General features: G+C 42.5%; 1 protein-coding gene across 2 annotated transcripts in view; it reads left to right on the top strand.

The window, feature by feature from the left end:
* Positions 1-13,856, top strand: part of PRIMA1 (proline rich membrane anchor 1) — a 72,158-nt gene that overhangs the window by 43,150 nt on the left and 15,152 nt on the right. For both annotated transcript variants that reach the window (XM_020802200.3, XM_020802201.3), the window contains exon 4: positions 6,425-6,554. In XM_020802200.3, coding sequence (XP_020657859.1) covers positions 6,425-6,554 — 130 coding nt within the window. The remainder of the gene's footprint in view (positions 1-6,424; positions 6,555-13,856) is intronic.

Genomic DNA, 13,856 nt, shown 5'->3' with positions numbered 1-13,856 from the left:
GCATCTCCTGGCAGCCTGTTGGACTTGGCTACGAGCGGCTCGAAGAGCTTGCAGGTTGTACTCGCTAGGACAGGCTTTGTATGCTGCTATCCTCAATGGCTGGCATTAACTCCTCCGAATGGGCTTCGAACCAGTCAGCCATCTTTCTGGTCTTCTTGCCGAAGGTGGACAAGGCGGTGTTGTAGACAGTGTTCTTGAAGTGTTCCCATCGTTCAGGTGCATTTACATTAGCTGGACCTGGAAGGGTTTCCTCGAGTGCTTGGGCAAATTCCTTCACTTTTCTTTGATCGCGAGTCTTGTTGATGTCAATACGTGGTCTTCCTTCCTTTTTCATGTGATACAATTTCTTTGTTCGCAGTTTTACTCTACTACACACCAGGGAGTGATCAGTATCGCAATCAGCACTCTGGTAGCTGCGTGTGATCGTAACACTAGGAAGGCTAGAACGTCTAGTGAGGATCAAATCAAGCTGATGCCAATGCTTGGATCTTGGATGTCTCCAGGAAACTCTGTGTTGCAGCTTCGTATTAAAGAATGTGTTGCTGACACAGAGACCATAGTAACAGCAAAACTCCAGTAAGCGTTGGCCATTTTCGTTCATCTTTCCAATGCCAAAACGGCCTAGACAAGTGGGCCAAGAATTGTGATCAGCACCAACTCTAGCATTAAAGTCTCCAAGAATGAACAGTGACTCTCTTTCAGGGACTTTTTTGATAGTAGCTGCCAGATCGTCGTAGAATTTGTCTTTCACTTCTGGAGTGGATGACAGTGTTGGTGCATATGCACTAATGAGGGTTACTGGTCCTGCTGATGAGTGGAGCTGCAGAGACAGGATTCTTTCACTCCCCACAGTGGGTGGAACAATGCATCTCAGGAGAGTGTTTCTGACTGCAAAGCCAACACCATATTCCCTGGTCTCATTCGATGGTTTTCCCTGCCAGAAGAATGAGAAGTTTTTTTCTTTGACAGATCCCGAGTCTGGCAGTCTTGTCTCTTGCAGGGCAACAATGTCCATCTGCAGTCTACTCAGTTCCATGTCAATGACAGCTGTCTTGCGCACATCGTCTATTTCTTGCAGGTCGTTAGGAAAGCCGTAGTCAGGAAAGCCAGGGGTCATTGTCCGTACATTCCAGGTGCCCAGCTTTAGGGCAGAAGTTTTCTTACGATTGTTGCATGGTGCACGGTTGTCGATCTGCTTGTCGGGTTTCACCCTAAACCCCACGCACCCCGTGAGGTTAACAGACCGTGGCGAGGTAGCACCTTACTAGCTGGGGGCTGCCCAGCTTAAGGCGGGCGGTATCTACCTAGTGAGGTGCAATGACCTCTCCCACCGTCAGAAGTAGCCCCTGGCGTCCTGCTCTACGCCAATTCAGCAGAGACTTATAACCGGTAACTGCTACTTCCCGTGTTGTTTCGACGCTGTATGCGAAGCTGGAGTGTCCTCTCCAGAGCACGAAGCCTGGGTAAAATAGTATGGAGGATAGGCTGTTACCCAAGCAGCAAATCCCCCCTCTCCACATCGCTGAAATGGTCCAGTGGAAAGGCAAGAGCCTTTCCACTGTGTGCATAATTACACACAAATGTATATGCCATTTTAGTGATATATCACTTTTTTTAAAAAGAAGAAAATTTTAGGGTAGCGGGTACCCAGAGACAGGACAGAAAATGAATAATTTATATGAGGGGGCACGTGTAACCTACAGCTCGGGTACAGATATCAATAAATGTACTAATAGAACTGACAGCCATGTGAACAGGCCTAGTGATATAGATACCTTGTGGTTATGCATACAAATATATCAATATAAAAAGGAGGAAAAAGAAACAATTCAATAAAAAGGTTCTGCTTGGTTTTGATAAGAATTTACCAACATTTGCAAAGTTTGTCATTTGGTTGCAGGAAGGAATTTGAGATTTAAAAAATTCTAAGGTAAGAGAAATTGAAACTGGTGGATTTGCCAATCTGAGACTAGGGCTGTGAGAGTTTAGGCCTTAAAACTGACTTGTGTTGTTGTTGTGGTATGTTGTCAAGCGAGAACTAATCTATAATGACCCTTATTTATTTATTTATTTATTTATTTATTTATTTATTTATTTATTTATTTATTTATTTATTTATTTATTTATTTATTTATTTATTTATTTATTTATTTATTTATTTATTTATATTACTTTTTATATATTTGTTTGACTTGTATGCTGCCTGCACTCTCCAAGAGTCTGTGGGTGGCTTGCACCATCAATTAAAACAGTTCAGTTAAAAACAGAGACACTAAAAACCAATACGATTAAAGCAAAAACAATAGGGCTTTCAAGGTAAGTGAGGTATTTAAGAAATGGTTTTGCCAGTTTCATGATCTCAGTAAGTATTCGTGGTTCTGTGAGGTTTTGAACCCAGACTGTTTAGGTCTTTATAAGTTAGAACCAGCACTTTGAATTGTACATGGAAGCGAACTGGCAGCCAGTGGAGCTGCTGTGTATAATGGGGGATACATGATCCCTGTAACCAGGCCCAATCAGCAATTTGGCTGGTGCATTTTGGACCCATTGAAGTTTCTGGGCATTTTCCATAGGAAGCCCCGCATAGAGCACATTACAGTAAGCCAGCCAGGATGGCATGTGTCACCATGGTGAGTTCAGATCTCTCAAGGTATAGGTACTGCTGGCACACTAGTTTTAATTGTGCAGATGCCACTGCCAAAACCTGGGCATCCAGGCTCGGAGATTCTATGTTAAGTACTCAAAGTTTGCTTTGATCCTTTCATAGGCTGAAACCCTGTTCCTTAGAGTAAGTCAAATTATCAGCATGATCCTCCCTGGTGAACAAAGCAGTCCCTCTGTACTTCTTGAGGTACATTCACACAGGAACCAAGCCTGTGTGTGTGTGTGTGTGTGTGTGTTCCTGAGAATCGTCGTAGGGACAATTTGTTTATTTGGGAAGGATGGGTAAAAAGTTACCGTATTTGCTGGCGTACAAGATGACTTTTTGGCCCTGAAAAACATGCCTCCAAGTGGGGGGGGGGGGGGTTGTCTTATACGCCCAGTCGCCTTATACGCCGGCAAATACAGTACAATTTACACTAAGCAATAGAATTTCAGCCACAGTATGCTAATTTTTGGTAAGACTTCAATGAATAGCTTTTACTTTCTAAATAGCAAACTTTGATCATATTTGCGAAGAATGTAGTGCTCTTGTGCTATTCCCAGCTGTGCTGCCCTGATTAGTGCTTTATTCATTCTTCCAGCAAGGCACTGAATCTTTTTTCTCCAATCTAGTTTCTCCAGTTGTATTGGAATATAACTTCCATCATCTCTAGCTGACATGTCTGTGCCATGAAAACATTGGGAAAGGCTATCTAATGAATGGTTGGACAGTGTCACTGAAGCTACCAACATGAATTTGACCAAACTCGTGGAGGCACTGGAAGACAGGAGGGCCTGGCGTGCTCTGGTCCATGGGATCATGAAGAGTCAGACACAACTTAATGACTAAACAACAACAGCAACAATCTAAAGAATGTTTTTAAAACTTTAAACTCAGACTAGGCCCTGGTCTTACTGTGTTATATATATGAAATTTAGTTGAATTTCCATTGATTTTAGGGAGGTATACATCTGCCAGAATTGTTCAGGAATGGTTTGAGGAACATGAAAAAGAATTCTAAGTGTTGCTTTGGCTTCCAAATTCCCTGGCTCTCAATCAGACTGAGCATTTATGGGATGTGCTAGTCATTTCATTTAGTCATTTAGTCATTCCGACTATTCGTGGCCCCATGGACCAGCACATGCCAGGCCCTCCTATCTTCCACTGCTTCCTGTAGTTGTGTCAATTTCGTGTTGGTTGCTTCGCAGACACTGTCCAGCCATCTCATCCTCTGTCGTCCCCTTCTCCTCTTGCCTTCACACTTTCCTAACATCAGGGTCTTTTCCAGGGAGTTTTTTCTTCTCATGAGATGGCCAAAGTATTGGAGCCTCAGCTTCAGGATCTGTCCTTCCAGTGAACACTCAGGGTTGATTTCCTTTAGAACTGATAGGTTTGTTCTCCTTGCAGTCCAGGGGATTCTCAAGAGCCTCCTCCAGCACCACAATTCAAAGGCATCAATTCTTTGGCGGTCTGCTTTCTTTATGGTCCAGCTCTCACTACCATACATCACGACAGGAAAAACCATAGCTTTAACTATTCGGACTTCTGTTGGCAAGGTGATGTCTCTAGGGATCTGGGATGTGCTAGATAGAACACCAAATCCAGTCCATGGGAGCCCCACGTTGCAACTTGCAGGACTTAAAGGACCTACTGCTAATGTCTTGGTGCCAGAAACCACAGCACATGTTCTTGTGGAGTTCATGCATCAGAGTTGTTTTGGCAACTTGAGGGGGACATACACTATATTAAGCAGTTGGTTTTAATGTGACGAAAGGGACATGGTGGCGGTGCGGGCTAAACCGCAGAAGCCAGTGCTGCAGGGTCAGAAGCCCAAGCAGTTGTGAGATTGAATCCTCGCGATGGAGTGAGCTCCCGTTGCTTTGTCCCAGATCCCGCCAACCTAGCGGTTCGAAAGCATGCAAATGCAAGTAGATAAATAGGGACCATCTCGGTGGGAAGGTAACAGGGTTCCGTGTCTAAGTCGCACTGGCCATGTGACAACAGAAGACAAAAACGCTGGCTCTATGGCTTGGAAGCGTGGATGAGCACCGCCCCCTAGAGTCGAACACGACTGGACAAAAATTGTCGAGGGGAACCTTTACCTTTACCTTTTTAATGTGACATATCAGTGTATCTGCTCAGTTGTGAAGGTCCATGGAAGCACCTCTCCCCAACCTTCTCCCTTTCCATGCAACAGGTTGCAAATAATTAAATTCAGTAACCACGTGCCTCCTACATAGAGACACACAATAGAGCAAAATTAAAGTGATCTAACCATCTACTGTTAATGTTATAATAATATATGTATTCATGGGATATATTGTCAAATGGCTACACAATAGGAGAAATCCTATTATGATATAAAGAGGGTGGGACGAGGCAAGAATTGATCCCCTCCTTTTTGAAACTTCTTATTTTTTACCCAAGGTTATTGTGATATCAACTCTACAGCCTTTGCCATTTGCACTAGATAAAAAAAATGTAATTACATTTAGATGTTTGACATATCAATGTAGCATTTACTCAGTAACATGAGTTCTACATCTGATAGGTAGCCACCAAAAGATATTGGCTGCCAAGCCATTTTTAACCCACTTTGGAGAGGTCTAAGGGGTGAGCTTGTAGCTCAGTGATTGAGCACCTGCTTTGTATGTAGAAAGACATAGGGTAATTACTGGTCTCTGGGTAGGCGCCAATATACTGTGCTGACAGCAGGATTCAGCATTCTGTAAGCCTACTGAAGAAATAGGGATGCCCCAAACAGACAAAAAATAACTATAAAACCGGACCTTAGATCAGCACCACCTTTGGTACAGATTTAGCAGAAACTCTGCTCTTGCTCTGTGCATGTGGCATTTGGAGACATTTGGGAAAAGGGATTTTGAGTTATAATTTCTCTCCTTTTTTCTCTGTCTGTGGCTATGAAATAAAACATTTAATTCCTTCCTGACAAAACATTAAACTCCTTTCTGTGAAAATATTTTTAAAGATTTTTTTTAAAATAGAGTATAATATTCACACTTGTTGAAAAACAGCCTTGACAATTGCTTCATGTGTGAGAAGTGGCTAACTGAATTAAAAAGGAGTCAGCTTCTGGGATTTCCCCTTGTATGGTGTCACTTTGTGAATGGTAGTGAGCACAAGAGGATATGCTGTGAACTATCTTGACTGTTGCTATTGGTATTATCAATATTCAGACTGCCTTTTGCTTTGGAAAGCTTGTTATCCTTTTTCCTGCTGGCACCAGGAGCACAATATGGTGAATCCGTATCCTGGCTTATTGAATCATGGGTACAGAAGCACAATATCCCACATTCATAAACCAGAGGCTTTTTGAAGAATTGTATTAGAGACCAGTGGTTCTCAGTTTTAGGGCTGTACATATTCTTGTACTATAATTCCCAGAAACTCTGATCATTAGCTACACTGGTGAGAGTCTTCTGGCAATTACAATCCAAGAACATTTTGGGCCTTTCTGCCCAGGAAGATTCCTAAAATGATTTACAACAGAGACTGTTGTAGATGCTAAACAGACCAATAGTCAGTATAAGACAGCTTTCTGAGAGTTGTTTTCGGCTGATTCATTGTAGTATTTAGTAGGAAGGCACAACAGAGTTTATTACCAGAGGCTGGAGTAAGACAAAACGTTTGGGTATAAACTGACTTCTTTAAAATGTCCCATACTAAATTCTGGGTGAACAGAGCTCCTAGATTACAGATGTCTTGTTTGCAAGGACTCAGTTGAATGCTAAATGTTCTTTTTCACATTATCTTTTGCAGCTCCCACTCCTCCCAGTTGTCCTCCTGGAGAGACCTGGTGGCCAGGCCCGGTAATAATTATTGCAGCATGCTGCACCACACCAGTGCTCCTGTTTCTAGTTTTCATCATTTGCTACAAGGCCATAAAAAGGTAAGATTGTGCAAGCATATTCCAGAGCTGCAAGATGAGGTCTCTTGTAGAAGTGCTACTATTCAGATACCAAACTGTTGTGGATGCTACAAATTGCTAGAAAGGACAGTCAACATTTTGAATCCTAGCAGTGCTGTATAAATGTGAAAGAACCAGTGCCTTTGCTGCTACTTCTCCAGCAATCTCCACTATCTCTCTCCTTCCTTTCCCCATTTTTCTTGGTCTGTCCTTTTTGTATTATATGAAACGACGGTCCTAAGGGAGTTTCATTTAGCTGCATCTGTGGACATGTAAGATCATGTGATGTTTTAGCCCTATTTAAGTGTTAGAAAGGCTGATGCTATGCATTAGCCCAACTCCCTCCATCAGTGTGTAGACATCCTTCAGTCTCAAGAGACTATGGTAACGTGCTCTGAATAGAGGTCTTGGAACAGCGTCTGGTGTGGCTGAGAAGGCCAGCTGGAGAGTGACAATCCCTTCCACACTGAAGACAAATACAATCTGTCCCCTGTCCAGCTCCCTGCTTTTGCTGGTTTCGGGACTGCCTCTTTGCCTTGGCCTGCTGGACGAGTGTCTCTTCAAAATGTGAGAGGCCATGGTGTGCCGTCTGCCTCCAGGCTGAACGTTCAGATGTCAAGGTTTGCCATCAGTTGAGGCCTTCAGATCTTACTTGCAGATATCCTTGTATCACAGCTGTGGTCTCCCTCTGGGGTGCCTTTCCTGCACTAATTCTCCATACAGGAGATCTTTTGGAATCTGACTGTCAGCCCTTCTCATGACATGTCCAAGCCAATGGAGACATTGCTGTTTCAGTAATGTATGTATGCTAAAAATTCCAGCTTGTTCTAGGACTCCTCTGTTTGGAACTTTGTCCTGCCAGGTGATACCAAAAATGTGTTGGAGACAAAGCATATGGAATGTGTTCAGCTTCCTCTCCTGCCATGCACAAAGGGTCCAAGACTCACTGCAGTACAGGAGTGTGCTCAGGGCACAGGCTGGACACAGACCTGGATCTTGGTATATGCCGTCAGCTTCTTATTAAGCCATACTCTCTTTGTGAGTCTAGAGAACATGGTAGCTGCTTTGCCAATATGTTTATCCAGCTCGACATCTAGGGAGAGAATGTCAGAGATCGTTGAGCCAAGGTACACAAAGTCATGAACAACCCCCAATTCTTGTGTGGAGATGGTAATAGAGGGAGGCGAGTCCACGCCGTGGCCCATGATTTGTGTTTTCTTCAGGCTGATTGTTAGTCCAAAATCTTGGCAGGCCTTGCTAAAAAGATTATGAGTTGTTGAAGATATTCAGCAGAGTGGGCAACAATAGCTGCATCATTGGCAAAGAGGAAGTCCCGCTTGCATTTCAGTTGGACTTTGGACCTCGCTCTCAATCTAGAGAGATTAAAGAGCTTTCCATTGCAGTTCCAAAAGCGTGCTTCAGCATGACAGCAAAAAAGATCCAAAACAGGGTCAGCGCGAGGACACAGCCCTGTTTCACTCTGCTTCGGATGTCAAAGGGATCGGTTGTTGAGCCATCAAAAACTGCAGTGCCCTTCATTTCCTCATGAAAGGAACTGATATTAAGGAGTCGAGGTGGACATCCAATCTTGGGAAGTATTTTAAAAAGGCCATCACTGCTAACCAAATCAAAGGCCTTTGTAAGATCTATGAAGGCCACAAAGAGTGGCTGTTGTTGTTCCCTACATTTCTCCTGCAACTGTTTGAGGGAAAATACCATGTCAATGGTGGATCTATTAGCTCAAACTCCACACTGTGATTCTGGATAGACTCTCTCTGCAAGTACCTGGAGCCTCTTCAGCACAACACGAGCAAGCAGTTTCCCCACAACTCTGAGAAGAGAGATGCCACGGTAGTTATTGCAGTTGCCCCTGTCCCCTTTGTTCTTATACAATGCGACGATGTTTGCATCCTACATGTCCTGTGGTACTCCACCTTCCCTCCAGCAAAGACAAAATATTTCATGCAGGTCAGTGGTGATGGTCTCTTTTCAGCACTTCAACAGGGATGTTATCCTTCTCAGGTGCCTTGCTGGAGGTGAGGGAATCCAAGGCCTAAACCAACAATCCTAAAGTTGGTTCACTGTCCAACTCTTCCAAGACAGGCAAGCACTTAATGTTATTTAATGCCTCTTCGGTTACTGCATTCTCTTTAGAATATAGCTCAGAGTATAGCTAAGCTTGAAAAAGGAACTTTTGCCTATGGACAATGATGAGGAAGTAGGGTACAATATGGCTTAGATTGATCAGACAATATGGATTAGTTTTTAGAGAGATGTGATTATTAGCAGTAGAATAGGATTTTTACAGGATTTCTCTTTTTACAAGATAATGATGGACTTTGGACTTTCACACTTATTTGGATTATTTTCCACATTTTGCTTTTCCTAATGGATTACCTTTTTGGATTATAGGGGAGGCACCTGCCTTTTTGCCTTCTTAACCAGTTTTTACTTATTTTCTTGAATTTTTGGAACTTTTAGCTATTTTTAATACTTGTATATTTTTCATGGATTCTTTACTTCATTACAATTTGTAACTAACCTGGAAACTGATCATTTGCATGCTTTTGCATAAACTGACTATTTCTTTATGGACTTTTCTATTTTCTTTAATAAAACAATGATTATAAAAATCAATTGGTCTCTTGAACAGTAAACTGTCATAAGTCATCCATGATGGTATTGCTTCGGCCAAATTTTACTTAATGAGTCCTAAGCTGTGGAGCTTAGTATGTCTAAGGACTACAAAACCCACATGGTTTTCTATCTGAAATATCCTAAGGTACAAGAGTGTTGTTATTAGGACAGACTTGTAAGCAGGTGTTTGGCTCACGCCTTGCTGAGATCCAGGACTCACTCAGCACTTTTAAGGGTGTGCAAACTCCTAATTACTCTCTGTCCGCCGACTAGGTAACCTCTAGGGGGGACCTTGGTCGTTACAGCAGAGACATCACCTTGCCGATAAAGGTCTGCATAGTCAAAGCTAGGGTTTTTCCAGTAGTGTTTTATAGAAGTGAGAGCTGGACCATAAAGATGACTGACCGCCAAAGAATTGATGCTTTTGAATTGTGGTGCTGAAGGACACTCTTGAGAGTCCCCTGGACTGCAAGGAGATCAAACCCATCCATTCTGAAGGAAATCAATCCTGGATGCTCACTGGAAGGACAGATCCTGAAGCTGAGGCTACAATACTTTGGCCATATCATGAGAAGAGTCCCTGGAAAAGACCCTCATGTTGGGAAAGTGTGAAGGCAAGAGGAGAAGGGGATGACAGAGGACAAGATGGTTGGACAGTGTCATCGAAGCTAACAATATGATTCTGACCAAATTCCACGAGGCAGTGGAAGACAGGAGGGCCTGGCGTGTTCTGGTCCATGGGGTCATGAAGAATGAGACATGACTTAACAACTAAACAACAACAACAACAACCTTTGCCAATTGAACTAAAGTCTGCTTTCTGACTAACTTGAGTCAGAGAGGCATGTCATTAGCCTCATGCTTCCAAGCAGTTTGTCCACACCTTCAGGCAAAAGCTAATCAAAATTAATTCAAACAAGAAAAGACCATACATACTCACAATCACACAACCAGCTGTTATGTCAGTAACTAGGAGCATCAGCCAATCTTTTATTCAATATAGGAAAGCCATCCCTTTCGTTTTGTTTATCAACCATCCCTGCAATCAAGGACCTGGTGAAGTAAATCATGTTTCATAGGGGAGTCCTACCGAACCCCTTGGCTGTAAATCCTGTTCAGCACCAGCACTTTGCCGCTAAAGAAAGGGTGGGCAGTCTTGAGGCTTAGGGCCATACATGACAATCCCCACCACTCTGCACCCCCAAAATGAAAAAGTCCCATTGTGATGTCTGGTAAGTCCTCCCCATGGTAATGATCCTCAGAACATGAGAAAATTGCCCCTGTGCCCTCTAAAGAGCAGGGGGAGGTCTTTTTGAGTCAGTGGTTTAAAATTTGAAGAGATTGGGGCAGGTTTGGTCTGCATTAGGACTCTGGAAACTGCATATTGCCCATGGACCACATCTTTCGTACCCCTGTACTTGGCCTTAGGCAAGCAGAGATCCATATTATAGTTGGCCAACTCTTCTTAGGTGCTTCCCTGCACCAAGATCCTTAGAAGTCAAACCGTTCACACTATGGTTGTTGTCCGAGCAGTGTGATCCCAACAATATTGTGGCTCTTGGAAGGAATAATTGTTCCCCTACATTTAAATTCAGCATATTGTAAACAGTGCTTTATCCGCCAGTACATAGACCAACTAGAACAGTCAGTTATCTTGTCTCTTAAAATGTTTTCTGATTTTTTTTTTAAAAAATGTAAGTATTTGGGTCAGAATCAGATAAAAAGATTTAAGGGGAAAGCAGACAGTGAGGAAATAGCTAAGAAATGTAGTTAAAGTAACATATGGGGCAAGAGAATGGGTCTTGGTCATGTAATTCCTTTTCTCTCTTTATTTTGTTGGCTCCATGAAATTTGATTGTGATAAGATGCTTATGTAAAAGCAAAAAGAACACAAACCCATCTCTTATGTAAAGTCAAGCGACAGTAGCTGTCTCCAGAGATATAAAAAGGATAGTAAGAGCTCTACTTCCTAAATCTTTCTGCACTTATTCCTGCAAGTGATTAGTAGAACTGATGGGAGATGTTCCAAATTAATTTTGTGTTAGTACCAGAAAGGGACTATTAAGAACAGAGAGAACTAGAATAACACTACCAAAGATGACTTTCTCAGCAACCCGTTTTACCTAGGGAGGTGACTTCTTCACCCTGCTGGATTTGTCGTGGAATGAATAACTATGCTTTCAAGTAGTGGATCAAAGGATATGCTGATAAAGAACACTGTTGCTAAGTCAGCAGGAGGAATGTGGGCATTAACGGTCTCACATCAGGGACTTCCTGCACATGTAAAGTTTTGCTAGGCTGCAGAGCTTGGAAAAAATGCTTATTTGAGTTAAAGCAGACCTTGAAAAGTTGCCTTTTATACTACAACTCCCAGAATTCCAGGGGGAAGTTGTAGTAAACAAGAACAATGTTTCCAAGCTCTGTACTTAAGTGTATTTTTGCATAGCAACCCAACTTCATGTGAGCCACAAAGCGTGGCATTCTTACTGTAAAATGGTTTACAAATAAAATCCTTGCCTCATTGTAAAGTACTTCATCTTGAGTCAAAGTACTGGTCCGTCCAGCTGCCTTATACCAGGTCAGGGCATCTAGCATGGTATTGTCACTTTTGACTGACAGTGGCTTTCAAGGGTTTCGGACTGGGCCTTAGGGTATTTCCAAGGTGTACCTCGAGATGGCCTGGAATTAATCCTGGAACCTTCTGGATGCCATGTATTTGCACTCTGCCACCAATCTACTTTTTCCAAGATAAAAATTCTATCTACAGAAACGTTAGTATTACTTGCATGCCATCAAGTCAATTCTGACTCGTAGTGACCCTTATCAGGTTTTTTAGGTGTTCCATACTCAGAAATAGCTTAGCGTTCCCTTCTTCTGGAGGTACTCTGGAACTGTGTAGCTTGCTCAAGGGTATATCGGTGCTCTGTTTTCCAGGAAGGCTCAGTAGGGAATCAGACTCTCAGCCTCTGGCTACATAGCCAGATAGCTAACTCGTGAGCTATCAGGCAGCACAGGAAAATTACAGAACTAGGGCTGATGGTGAAGGCACTGAAATAGTTAAATGATTTTCTATATCCTGGTTCAGTCATCAGTCAAATGGAGACTGACCAACGATGGAGGAGCTACTAAAGAAGCTATTGGACACTGCAGAACTAGACATGCTTTTAGAGGCATTACAGGGTCAACCGAGACATTTTATAAATGAAAGCTGGAAGCTGATGTATAATTGGGCCTAGAAAGAGACAGGAAATTAGGGGAAGATAAGATTGTGGCAAACTAGTTCTTACAAGAACCCCTTTGATGATATTACGTAGATGATGGCAAAATCTCAGATCTCTATATTTAGTACGGATGTTTTGTTTTTGTTGTTTTTTGTTTTGCTTTACTCTGCTATTTTGTATGTATGAATAATAATAAAATAGATAATAAAATAAAAAAGAGGGGGGGGGAGAAAATAAATCAAATGGAGACTGCAGCCAAGAAATCATAAGACTGAAGGTTGGAAGGGCTTCTGTGAAGGAACTGGGAAAAGCTTTACAGACTGTGGACCACCAAAAAGATAAATAGATTCTAGATCAAATCAAGCTTGAACTATTATTTAGAAGCAGAAATAACTAGGTAACCTGAGACATGAATGGCACCTTATGAGAAGACAGGACGCATTGGGAAAGGCAACGAAAAGTTGAAGGAACAAGAACAGAAGTCTGAATAAGAGATTGGATTGATTCACTAAAGGAAGCTACAGCCTTGACTTTGCAATTGCTCAGGGGGCTGTTGGATAGGACTTTCTGGAGGTCACTAATTGGTATGGTTTCCATAACTTGGAAGTGACTTGATGGCATGTAGCAGCAGCAAAAAGCGAACTACAGCCTTTTTATAAAAAGACCACTCCAGCCATTTAGGAAAATAAGAGTGTTCTCCTCAGGAGACAGATGCAGTGCCCCGGTTTTGTAAAAGAGTTTATCACTATATGTTTTACTAAGTGGCTCATGTTTCCTTCCTCATGTATCAAGGCTTCTTAGGGCACATCTAACCATCACTGCTCATTTGCTTGACAGCTGCAGCCCAGGATCTCAGGCAGATGCCGTCCCTGAGATTATTTATAATTGATTTTGAAATATAGATAGCAGGATTCACATCAAAGCACTGGCCTTCCTAACAGGAATCTGTAGTGTTCTCAGTAAAACATTATGAACACTGGTAGTACTACAGTGGTGCCCCGCTAGACGATTACCCTGCAAAACGACAAATCCGCATGATGCTATCGCTATAGCGCATCGCAAAACAGTGTTTCCTATGGGCAATTTTTGCTATACGATGTTTCGGTCCGTGCTTCGCAAGACATTTTTTTCCTGGGGCCAATTCTTTGCAAGATGACAATTTTAAGAGCTGATCGGCGCTTCGCAAAATGGCTTCCATATGGGCAATTTTCGCAAAACGACGACTGTTTTCCCCATTGGAATGCATTAAACAGATTTCAATGCATTCCAATGGGGGAACGCTTTTCACAAGACGATGTTTTCGCTAAACAGTGATTTCAATGGAACGGATTAACATCGTTTTGTGGGGTACCACTGTATAATATTAATGAGTATGATGGGCGGAAGTTCCAGATAGTAGATGACTGTAGCAAGGAAGGTCTTACTG

The sequence above is a fragment of the Pogona vitticeps genome, chromosome 1 (genome assembly GCF_051106095.1).
Source record: "Pogona vitticeps strain Pit_001003342236 chromosome 1, PviZW2.1, whole genome shotgun sequence".
NCBI lineage: Eukaryota > Metazoa > Chordata > Lepidosauria > Squamata > Agamidae > Pogona > Pogona vitticeps.
This window is presented reverse-complemented; position numbering and strand designations above follow the sequence as displayed.